Source organism: Choloepus didactylus, chromosome 15 (genome assembly GCF_015220235.1).
Source record: "Choloepus didactylus isolate mChoDid1 chromosome 15, mChoDid1.pri, whole genome shotgun sequence".
Classification (NCBI taxonomy): domain Eukaryota; kingdom Metazoa; phylum Chordata; class Mammalia; order Pilosa; family Megalonychidae; genus Choloepus; species Choloepus didactylus.
In genome coordinates this window covers 64,845,730-64,858,082 of record NC_051321.1, presented here as the reverse complement: position 1 = coordinate 64,858,082, position 12,353 = coordinate 64,845,730, and the positions used below count along the sequence as shown (strand labels likewise).

General features: G+C 35.8%; 1 protein-coding gene across 10 annotated transcripts in view; it reads left to right on the top strand.

Annotated features, from left to right (window-relative positions):
* Positions 1-12,353, top strand: part of HERC4 (HECT and RLD domain containing E3 ubiquitin protein ligase 4) — a 156,768-nt gene that overhangs the window by 61,014 nt on the left and 83,401 nt on the right. For all 10 annotated transcript variants that reach the window (XM_037805383.1, XM_037805381.1, XM_037805382.1 and 7 more), the window contains exons 5-6: positions 9,559-9,780; positions 10,952-11,043. In XM_037805383.1, the coding sequence (XP_037661311.1) occupies positions 9,559-9,780; positions 10,952-11,043 (314 nt within the window). The remainder of the gene's footprint in view (positions 1-9,558; positions 9,781-10,951; positions 11,044-12,353) is intronic.

Here is a 12,353-nt window from a genome sequence, read left to right as displayed (position 1 = left end):
GTCAGTAGCACATTGCTTTCACTACTGCAGCTTTGTACGTAAGTTTTGAAGTCAGGAGATGTAAGTACTCTAACTTTTTTCTTTTACAAGATTGTTTGGGCTATAGGAGTCCTTTGCAATTACATATGAATTTGAGAATCAGCTTTTCCATTTCTGCAAAAAAGGCTGCTGGAATTTTTATAGGGATTGCATTGAATATTGTCTTCTAATCCATGAACAAGGGATGACTCCATTTATTTAGGTATTCTTTAATTTCTTTCAGAAGTAATTTTCAGTGTACAAGTGTTTGATCTCCTTTATTAAATTTATTCTTAGGTGTTTTATTCTTTTAAATTGTTGTAAATGGGATTGTTTTCCTTATTTCCTCTTCAGATTGTTTATTACTATTATTTAGAAACCCAGGTGGTTTCGGTGTGTTTGTTTTGTTTCCTGAAATTTAGTTGAATTTATTTATTTGTTCTAGTAGCTTTCTTGTGGATTCTTTGGGATTTTCTATATATAGGATCATATCATCTGCAAATGGAATAGTTGACTTCTTTCTCTCCAATTTGGATTCACTTTATTTTTTTTTCATGCCTGATTGCTCTGGCTAGAACTTCCCATACAAATTTGGAGAGCAGTGGTGATAGTGGGAATCCTTGTCTTGTTCCTGATCTAAGGGGAAACATTCTTTCAGTTTTTCATCATTAAGATGTTAGCTGTTTTTTCATAAATGCCTTTTCTCATGTCGGAAGATTTTCCTTCTATTCCTGGTTTTCTGAGTGTTTGATCATGAAGGGATGTTGGATTTTGTCAGATGCCTTTTCTGCATCAGTTGAGATGAACATGTGGCTTTTTTCCTTTGTTCTATTAATGTGATGTATTATGTTGATTGCTTTTCTATGTTGATCATCCTTGCATTCTTGGAATCAATCTCATGTGGTCATTGTGTGTAATTCTTTTAATATACTTTTTGATTAATACACTGTCAGTTTGCCAGTACTTTGAGGATTTTTGCATCTGTATTCATAAGGGATATTGGTCTGTAGTTTTCTTTTCTTGTGCTATCTTTATCTGGCTTTGGTATCAGGGTAATGCTGGCCTCATGAATGAGTCAGGTAGTATTCTTTCCTCCTCTGTTTTTTGGAAGTTTAAGAAGGGTTTGTGTTAAATATTCTTTAAGTGTTGGCAAAATCCAGCATTGTAGCTTTCTGGTACTGGATTATTCTTCATTGGGAGGTTTTTGATTAATGATTCCGTCTCTTCACATGTTATATGCCTGTTGAGATTTTCTGATTTTTCCTTGTGTCAGATTAAGTAATTTGTATGTTTCTAGGAATTTGTCCATTTCGTCAAGGTTTTCTAACTTTGTCTATAATTGTTCATAATACCCTCTTATAACCCTTTTTATTTCTGTGAGGTCACTAGGCATGTTACCACTTTAAATATTTTTTTTTAATTTTGGGTTTTTTGTTTTTGTCCCCACTTCTTGATTTTAGTTATTTTTGTTTTCTCTGTTTTTTTTTTTTCTTTGTCAGTCTGGCTAAAGGTTTGTTGATTTTACTGACATTAAAAAAAAAAAAAAGATCGTCGTTTTGTTAATTCTCTCTCTTGTTTTGCTATTTCTCGTTCATTGATCTCTAATCTTTACTATGTCCTTCCTTCTCATTTTGGGTGTAGTTTTGTTTTTCTAGTTTCTTTATGTGTGACATTAGGTTATCGATTTGTGATCTTTTTAAATGTAGGCATTTAATTCTAAAAATTTCCCTCTGATTACTGCCTTTGCTGCATCCCATAAGTTTGGCTATGTGATGTTTTCATTTTCATTTGTCTCAAGATACTTCCTAATTTCCCTTGTGATTTCTTTTTTGACATTGGTTGTTTAATAATGTATTGTTTAATGTTCATGTATTTCTAATTTTCCAGTTTTCCTTCTGTAATTGATTTCTAGCTTTATTCCATTATGTCCTGAGAAGATAATTTGTATGATTTCAGTCTTCTAAAATTTGTCAAGATTTGATTTATGGCCTAACATATAGTCTATCCTGGAAAATGATCCATGTGCACTTGAGAAGAGTGTGTATTCAACTGTTGTTTGGTGGTGTGTTCTATGTATGTTCATTAAGTCTAAATGGTTAATAGTGTTGTTCAAATCCTCTATTTCTGTATAGATTTTCTGTTTAGATGTTCTATCATTTATTGAAAGAGGTTTATTGAAGTTTCGAACTACTACTGTAGAACTATATTTCTTTGATTATGTCAATATTGCTTCATATCTTTTGAGGCTCTGCCTTTAGGTACATATATATTTATATCATTATATCTTGCTGGAGTGGATTTTTTTCAGTATATAATACCCTTTTTTGTCTCTTTCAATTTTTTTTTTACTTATAAGTCTATTTTTTTCTGACAATAATGTAGCTACTCTGACTCTCTTTTGAGTATTGTTTGCGGAATATCTTTTTCCACCATTTTACTTTCAACATCTTTGTGTCTTTGTTCTTAAAGTGAGTCTGTTGTAGATAGCATTTAGGTGGAGCATGCTTTTTCTTTTCTTTCTTTTCCTACAGAAGTGGCTTTTATTATATAGTACTTCAACTGAAAAGACAATGGTCTTAGCTCAATATGTTTTTAACTAATGACACCTGTAATTCTGATATGTGTTCTCAAAAATTTCAAGCAGTGTATTTATATAGTTACTTGTAACTGTTTGGTTAACATTTGAGTAAGATCTTACTGCCTCTGATTGCCCTTGAAAGGTCTGTCAGATATGCAGGAAATTCCTGCGCAGTAGTTGTGAACTCCCACCTGTCCATTGGACTTCCTGATTTTGTCTACTCAGCTTTCTAGGCTCTCTCTGGAGATGAGCTCTGAGCATCAGTGGTGGCTGTGAACTCATACTCTGTGCTGCTGATCCTCCCTGGCAGCTCCACACAAGAGGCAATATCAATTCTCCCCAGAGGACAGGGCCTGTCAGGGCTGATGTGCTACCATGTGTCCTGGCTCATAGCAGTTCTATAGATGGTCCTGTTGATGTGTGCAGTTGGTCCCGTTGATGTGTGCAGTTTGGTCCCGAGTCTGGGGTGCGTCTGGTGAACAGCCTGGAAGAGGCTCACGCCAGACCCAGCAGCACATTGTAGGAAACAGAAAGTGGTACATGCAGAGGGCTTTTCTGCACAGGGAAGCCAGCCAAGGGCTGTGCCCTTTCACCAGGACAAGGAGGCTCTGTAGGGTCTCTGGGGTCTCCCACACAGAGTCACGGCCTCCCCATCGCATCTCTTAGCCTCATGAGCATGCAGGGAACAGATTCTCAATGCACCCACTGGAGAGCTCTGGGTGAGGATTGGCTCAGCACAGTACAGAGAGTGCAGAGCGCAGGGAAGGACCGGTGTTGGTGGCGACTGACCTTGTTTCATGGGATCTTTGCAATCAGGGTTTCCTATGTGATGAGAAATCTACAGATGGTTTTGTGGTTACCACTGATGTTGACGCTTTCCCACTGCCTGAAGCAGCAGTGACCTGCAGATGAGAAACTGAGGCTCATGAAGGAGTTGACATTCCCAAGTCCACATGCTCAGGTCTTTTGGCTCCAGATCTCAATCCATCACTTAAGGATTTGACTGATGTACTCTTTGGCCTTAAAGTGACAGCTGGGTGTGGTTTGACAGTTTTACCTCTAAACCAGGAATGGAGTTTCAGAAGTCTCTGAAAAAACTATGAGTCACTGTGCAGGACATGTTCACCCACAAATTCACAGGTGTCTGTTGACAGGTATGGAACCAAGGAATTCAGAACAGGGAGGTGACCAAAAGTTGCCACATCCTGGGTTTCCATCTCCTGGAGGCATTAGATGGTAGTTATGAAGACACAGCATTGGTACCAATTAGCTGAACTCCAAATCCAGCTTGTCTCTTTCTTGCAGAAATAACTTAGGTTTCCCCTGCCTCTGTTTCTTCATCATGTTTCTCTCTCTGAGTGTGGTACAAGAGCCAACATACGAGCACTTCTTCAAAACTTCTTTTCATTCTTCCATAAGAACCAGTAACATCCTATATGCAAGCTGTTCCAATAGCCTTTTTGTTACTGGCTTACTGGATGAGGCTGTGCTCCCACTGGAGCCAAAAAGGAATTCACAGATGAGACCATAAAGTGTCCAAGGTAATGCATCCAGTGGCGACATAACAACGAGGCTTTATTTGTAATGCTGCAGAGAGCACCAACAGACTCCAGCCTTCCAGACCGCTCCCAGCAGGCTACAGCTACAGCTCAGTCAGTGTTACAGCTCAGGAAGTCTTTGCCACAGGGGAAAGAACAGCAGTGCCGAACAGCAGCACCGGTGAATCTGAAAGGCAGTAACCTGGTGCATGCTTTTTCATCCAGTCTGTCAATCTCTTGCCTTTTAATAGGAGAGTTTAATCCATTGACATTTAAGGTAATAACTAAGAAGGAATGATTTACTTCTGCCATTTGTTTTCTGCATGTCTTGTATGTTTTTTGTTCCTCAGTTACTCTTGCTTCCTTTTTTTGTATTTAGTTGCTTTTTTGTGGTATACCACTTTGATTCCTGTCTTCTTTCATTTTTTCTATATGTGTTATTTCCTAGTGATTACCTTTATAATTACGGTTAACATCTTAAACTAAGAACAAGCTAGTTTGATTACTACAACCTAGTTTGAGTAGTGTACAAACTCTCTACTCCTGTATATTTTCATCCCTCCACCTTTATATTGTCATCATATCAAATTACATATTTTTACATTTTATGGCCATTAACATAGATTTTAATTATTATTTTACACATTTGCTTTGTTAAGTCTTACGGGGGGAAGCAGTTACTAACTAAAAGTACAATACTGTAGAATTTTGTATTTATCTGTGTAGTTACCTTTAGCAGTGTTCTTTTTGTCCTCCTTATGGCTTCGAATTGTTGTCTAGCGTCCTTTTATTTTAGCCTGAAGAACCCCTTTTAGCATTTCTTATAGGGCAGATCTGGTAATGTACTCTTTCAGTGTTTGTTTATCTGTACATGACTTCATTTCTCCTTCATTTTTGAAGGATAATTTTCCTGGATGTAGAATTCTTGGTTGACAGTTTTTTTTTTTTCTCTTAGGCCTTTAAATGTCATCACACTGTCTTCTGCCCTCCATTGTTTCTGATGGGAAATCTGCTGTTAGTCTTTTTGGGGATCCCTTATATGTGGCAAACTGCTTCTCTCTTGCTGCTTTCAAAATTCTCTCTTTGTCTTTGAATTTTGATATTTTCACTGTAATGTGTCTTGGTTTATATCGCTTAGTGTCTCTCCTGCTTGGAATTTGTTGAGACTCCTGAATGCATATATGTATGTCTTTCATAAGATGGGGGAAGATTTTGGCGATTATTTCTTCAAAAAAAAAAATTTTTTTTTTTGTCCTTTTTTTCTCTCTCATCCTTCTGGTACTCCACTGATGTTGGTATGCTTGATGGTGTGCCTCAGGTCTCTCAGGTTCTATTTTTCTTCTTTTTTTTTACTTCCCCTCACACTGGATAATTTCATTTGTCTTCAAGTTCACTGATCCTTTCATCTACTGTTTGAATTCCTCCAGCAAGTTTTTATTTCAATTACTGTATTTTGTAGTTGCAAAATTTCTGTTTCAGTTTTACAATTTCTGTCTCTTTATTTTGTTCAGACAGTGTTTTCCTAATTTTCTTTAGATCTTTGTATATGAATTCCTTTAGTTTACTGAACATATTTAAGACAGTTGATGTAAAGTCTTTGACTTGTAGTTCCAATGTAAAGCTTCCTCAGGGAGAAGTTTTCTGGCAAATACTTTTTTTTCTGTGATTGGGTCATACTATACCGTTTCATTTTGTGTTTTGTAATTTTTTTGTTGCGAACTGGGCATTCTGAATATTAGATTGTTATAACTCTGGAAATCTAGTTCTCCCACTCCTCTGGGATTGGTAGGTTTATATTTTTGTTTTTTCCTTTTTGAGCGCTGGAGCTGTCAATTTGTGATTTTTCAAAACTATTTTGGTCCTAAAAGAATAATGGAAAGAGAAAAGAGGAAAAAGGGTGTTCCAATTTGTTAATGCTGCCTTTTTGCAAAACACTGGAAATGGATCGGCTGTTATAAAGGGGGTTTATTTGGTTACAAAGTTACGGTCTTAAGGCCATAAAGTGTCCAAGGTGATGCATCAACAATTGGGAACCTTGACTGGAGGATGGCCATATGGCATCTGGAAAACCTCTGTTAGCTGGGAAGGCACGTATCTGATGTCTGCTCCGGAGTTCTGGTTTCAAAATGGCTTTCTCCCAGGACATTCCTCTCTAGTTCGCAGCTCCTCAGAAATGTCACTCTTAGTTGCTCTTGGGGCGTTTGTCCTCTCTTAGCTTCTCAGGAACAAAAGACTGCTTTCAAAGGCTGCCTCCAAAATGTCTCTGTAAGCTGCAGCTCCTCTCTCAGCTTCTGTTCATTCTTCAAAGTGTCCCTCTTGGCTGTAGCAAGCTTGCTCCTTTCTGAGCTTTTATAGGGCTCCAGTGAACTAATCAAGGCCCACGCGGAATGGGCGGGGCCACGCCTCCATGGAAATTATCTAATCAGTTGTCACCTATAGTTGGGTGGGTCACATCTCCATGGAAACAATCAAAGATTACAATCTAATCAGCACTAATGTCTGTCCCCACAAGATTGCATCAAAGATAATGTCATTTTGGGGGACATAATGCATTCAAACTGGCACAAGGGAGGAAAAAAAGAGGTATTGCCTCTTTAGCGGTTTTTGGCTGGAGGTAGGGTGGGGGTGTTGGTGGAATAATGGCCACCCTCTGAGCCATTTCCCCAGAGATCTGTAGCAGACTGAAAGCAGTGATCAGTGATCAGAAATTCTGAGATTTTTGAGAACCAGAACCTTATAGCACACCCTGGCATCAGCAAGCTGTACCAGGAACCTGGACCGCAGTCCCCCGTTGCCTGCCTCTCTTGCGAGACTACATGAAGGGAATTCATAGAGTTTTACTGCAGCTCTTTCCTAGATGTGCAGAGTTTTTCATTAGACTCTAGGGTTTCAAAAGAGTTGATTCAGACAGTTTCTGCCAGTTTAATAGCTGTTTTGGTGGAGGAATGATTCCTTGAGCTTCCTACCCCGCCATCTTTCCACAAACTTCTCTCTCTGTGTATTTTATATTGTTGCTTTGCCAACTCCTGTTTCAGTGTTTTGGTAGATACAACCAAGATAAATTTTTACCTAAAGATTTTACTGGTTGATAGCAGTTTTCCATCTTGACCTATGTATATTTTAGTCCTGTGCAGCTTCATGCTTTAGGACAGTATCTTACTCATTTTATGAATATATTTTTGACACTTAGTATGAACCAGACACACTATGTTATGAACTGGGTATACAGTGGTAAAAAATTTTCTGACCCTCATGGTACAGTCACAGAAATAACTATGTAATTACATACTATGATAAGGGCTATGTAGAAAATGTTTAGTTTATTTAACACATATGATGTGACTAGATTTAACCAGGAGATCAAAGAAGGCTTCCTGCAGAAATAGAGTAGAAGTGAACTAAACAAAGGTGAAGGGAAGGTTTAGACAGAGGCAACAGCAAGTGTATGAGAAGTCTACATTGGAGAATGTAAGGAAAGATGAGTATGGCTAGAGCTAAATGGGAGAGGGAGGAGACCGTTAAGAAATGTGATTGGAAACATCGTATAAGGCCTTATAGGCCTACTTAAAAGTGTTTATCCCAAAAGTAATGGGAAGGCACAGAGTGTTTTTTGCAGGTGAGCAACATTACCAAATCTGCATTTTAATAATATTTCTCTGCACATATTTAAATGTCTGCTTCAACATGCATAGCACATTTTTGGAAGGACATAACCAGTACCTGGTAAGAGTGGTTGTCTCTCAGGAGAAATACCAAGTATCTAATTTTGGAGAGAAGCTTACTTTTTTTTTTTTTTTTTTTTTTTAATATTCATTTTATTGAGATATATTCACATACCACGCAGTCATACACAACAAATCGTACATTCGATTGTTCACAGTACCATTACATAGTTGTACATTCATCACCAAAATCAATCCCCAACACCCTCATTACCACACACACAAAAATAACCAGAATAATAATTAGAGTGAAAAAGAGCAACTAAAGTAAAAAAGAACACTGGGTACCTTTGTCTGTTTGTTTGTTTGTTTCCTTCCCCCAACTTTCCACTCATCCTCCATTGTCTTTTTTTTTTTTTTTTTTTAATCATCATTTTATTGAGATATATTCACATACCACGCAGTCATACAAAACAAATTGTACTTTCGATTGTTTACAGTACCATTACATAGTTGTACATTCATCACCTAAATCAATCCCTGACACCTTCATTAGCACACACACAAAAATAACAAGAATAATAATTAGAGTGAAAAAGAGCAATTGAAGTAAAAAAGAACACTAGGTATCTTTGTCTGTTTGTTTGCTTCCCCTACTTTTCTACACATCCATCCATAAACTAGACAAAGTGGAGTTTGGTCCTTATGGCATTCCCAATCCCACTGTCACCCCTCATAAGCTACATTTTTATACAACTGTCTTCGAGATTCATGGGTTCTGGGTTGTAGTTTAATAGTTTCAGGTATCCACCACCAGCTACCCCAATTCTTTAGAACCTAAAAAAGGTTGTCTAAAGAGAAGCTTACTTTTAAGTGTGTACTATTTTGTAGTGTGAATTAAAAAAAATTTTTTTTTTAATTGCCTGTCAGTTATTAGTTTAATAAAAATAAATAAAGTGGTCTTGAAGGATCAAAAGTGACAGCAGGGAGAACTATTATAGGAACCAGGTTAGATGGTGAGGGGTGGACCTATTCATGTTATATTTTTCTTTTGAAAGAAACTATATATACCCTGGTGAAGGATTGAATGCGTGTGAGGTAAGAGAGGGGAGGGGTATTAAGGATGACTCCCTAGGTTTATGACTTGTTCTACTGAATTACTCATGATGTCATTTACTGAGATGGGTAACATTTGGAAGACGTTCAGTAATAGGAGATAGGGTGGAGGTAATGAATTCATTTTGGGGCACACTTAGTTAGAAGTGCCTTTGAAATATCCAGGTGTAAATGGATACATGGGTTTATTGCTCAGAGGAGAGGTCTGGGCTAGTGAGAAAAAAGTTTGGATGTCATTGGCGTATAGTTGGTAACCGGAGCCTTGATCCTGGATAAGTGCCTCTTGGGGGAAAATACAGAATAAAAGTGAGATTTGACTATTAAAAAGAAGAGTATTTTTTTGAGGAACAAAGGGAAATTAGATTTCCCCAGTTATATGACTTATACCTTGGTCAGCATAGTTAGTCCAACTTAAAGGGGGCACGCTAATACAGAATGTTCCAGGGTGTATATGTTCCCATATAAGAAATAAACTTAATTGCTAAAAAGAGGAGTATGTACTTCCATTTGATGAAAGGAAGACTGTCTCAAAATAATTGTCTCAAACTGTCTCAAAATGTCTCAAATGACTGTCTCAAAATAAACTTGAAATGGAATTTTTGTGTGTGTGAGAAAAATAGTTATTTTTATGATTTTTGTTTTACAGCAAGTGAAGTCTTCTGTTGGGGACAAAATAAATATGGCCAATTGGGTTTGGGCCTTGATTGTAAAAAGCAGGCTTCACCACAGCTGATTAAGTCTTTACTTGGAATCCCTTTCATGCAAGTTGCAGCAGGAGGAGCCCATAGTTTTGTTCTCACTCTTTCTGGAGCTATCTTTGGATGGGGACGCAATAAATTTGGTCAACTAGGTCTTAATGATGAAAATGGTAGGTACTAATTATTTATAGTTAAATGTGCTTTTTAAAAGAGTTGCTCTTTTGAGCTGCATCAGTTTTTCTTAGTATCAGAGAGAAATGTACCCAAATCTTTCCAGGTAGAGAGGTGGAGGAAGGATGGATGGTTAATAAAAAAATTCCATTTGTTCATCGTCTTTTGTGGAGGGAGGTGGGAAGGCAAAAAAAAAAAAAAATCTTTTTCATAAAACAAACTACAGAAAGTATATCTGGATGAAATCTTTGTTTTGGGTGTTTGTTAAAAAAAATGGAAAAACATTGTTTCATATTGGTAGAGTTGTTCCATTCTTGGCCACCATCAGTGGAAAGAAGTTATAAAATTATTCTGGGAAAGTAACATGAAGCATTAATTTATTTGAAGTTTTTGAATCTATTTGAAGTTTTTAACGGGCAATTAGTTAAATGATCTGAGTCATTAAACTAATCTTTATTTAGGCTTCACTTTTAAACTGATGCTAAAGTTTTGAAAATAAGCATAGTTTGAATTTTTTTAAAACTATGACACTTTGAAACAAATTAGCTTCTTTGAACTCCTTTTTTGTAACTACATTAGGTTGAATGCCAATTTTTGACTGACAAAAACTGCTGTTTTATAAAATTCAACATAATTGTAATGGCTGAGATGGATAAAAATGAGTTGGTCTAGTAACAACTGATAATAATATGCAAAAAAGAATACTTCAATAAGAATTAAAGAATATTTTGTTCTACGTAAGAAAAATATGTCAGATTAGGCCGTTATGTATCTTTACTGCTACAAAATATTAGAAAGTATAATTTTCATGTTTTAAATAGGATCCTGTGAGCAAAATTACCATGAAGCAAATACAAAGATTGATACGTATATATAGAAAATTTGAAGCAGTTAAATAACTTTGAAATTCCTTGATTGCTGTATACTGTGCTGATTGGCATACAGGCAGTTTAATAATTAAATTATTCTTTTTAAATCCCTTCTTTTTCCTGGTAGCATAAATAGGCCTGGAACCTCAGCTTAGTAGGTTGGTGCGACAATACCATTGAATCATAGTTAAAATTATTTAGTCATTATTGTCTACTAAGCTTGGGAAGCTATAGAGGAAGCACATTTTAGAAGAGTTTTAATTTAAAAAATACTGTTAATGTCTCTTGTTGGAATTTTCAGATAGGTATGTTCCTAATTTGCTAAAGTCCCTAAGATCTCAGAAAATAGTTTATATTTGTTGTGGAGAAGATCATACTGCTGCTCTAACCAAGGTATTGTACTTCTAAAACTTCTTTGTTATTACTCATAATAGTTATTTCATAATGAATTAACATTTTCATGATATTTACATTAAAATTTGAGTGTTACTGATGCCTCAAAAATAATTTATCTTGATAAAAAACCTAGATCAGTTCTCAAAATTAATTTACCTTAATTTTCCACTTTTATGTTATGAAATGTGAATTGATATATTACAGTTGATAATGCATATTAAGTTTCTCAACTTCATATGAAATACTGCTTAAATAATATTTTGAATAAAATACTTCCTTTTTAGTTCATTAGGCTTGCTGTGCTATGTGTATCAATCCCAGTTACATTGTATAGCTGTGCCTAATTTTAATTTGGTTTCCTTTGGCTTATATGTTTTATAACAAGTAATAGAGGAGACGGAGTTCCTCTGTTATCCAGAGGCCAAGTGTTGTACAAGCAGTTATTTTGAGGTTCCTCCCAGTTTTGTCAATGGCTTTAACTCTGACTTCTCACTTTCTTAGTTATGTGCTAATCCAGTGTCAGTATGGCTTAGTTCTCTAGAGACAAGAGTTAAATCAAAATAAAAACATTCAACTAACTTTGACCAGGAGTATTATTTATTGTAGTCATGTTAACATAAAGGAACTGGCAGGATTTTCATTGGCCAAATTAGAAATCAGTGTTTTACTTTTACTTTGTCCTGTATAGTAGATAATACTGGTGAGAAGAAATTAACTTCTAATCAGACTTTAAGATTCTGCTCTTTTCTCCCACATTGGAAATTTTAGGATGACAAGATATATTCTTAGTCATTATCAGATATCAAGGTACTTCAAGGAATATTATAAAGACCAATTTATAAAAGTTAATTTTTAAATATATTATTTGCCTTGTAGGGTAAGAAGATTTTACTCACCGATTTTATTACCAAATTTTATTGATTTTAGCATTCAGATTAGAAATGCAATCACTCAAATCTTGTTAAATCATGTTGGCAAGTTACAAAGATTAGTCATCTCTTCTGTCGTTAGTATTTGGAAGAAATAAGGCTATGTTGAAATAATAGTCTTTTATATGGTTTCATTTCTTAAAATGAAATGTGTGATAGGAAGTCTAACAAATGTTAATACTTTTCAAATTCATCCTTTTAAATAACCACTCATCTTATTTTCCAGGAAGTAACTATATTGTTTTTTTTTAAAAAGCTAATTCTGTTTATATTTTGTGTTCCCTTTTTCAGAAGTCAGTAGCTGGTGATATTTGTTCATGGGAATTTTCAATCTATATTATTTTTTTTAATTAAATTCAGTTTTATTGAGATATGTTC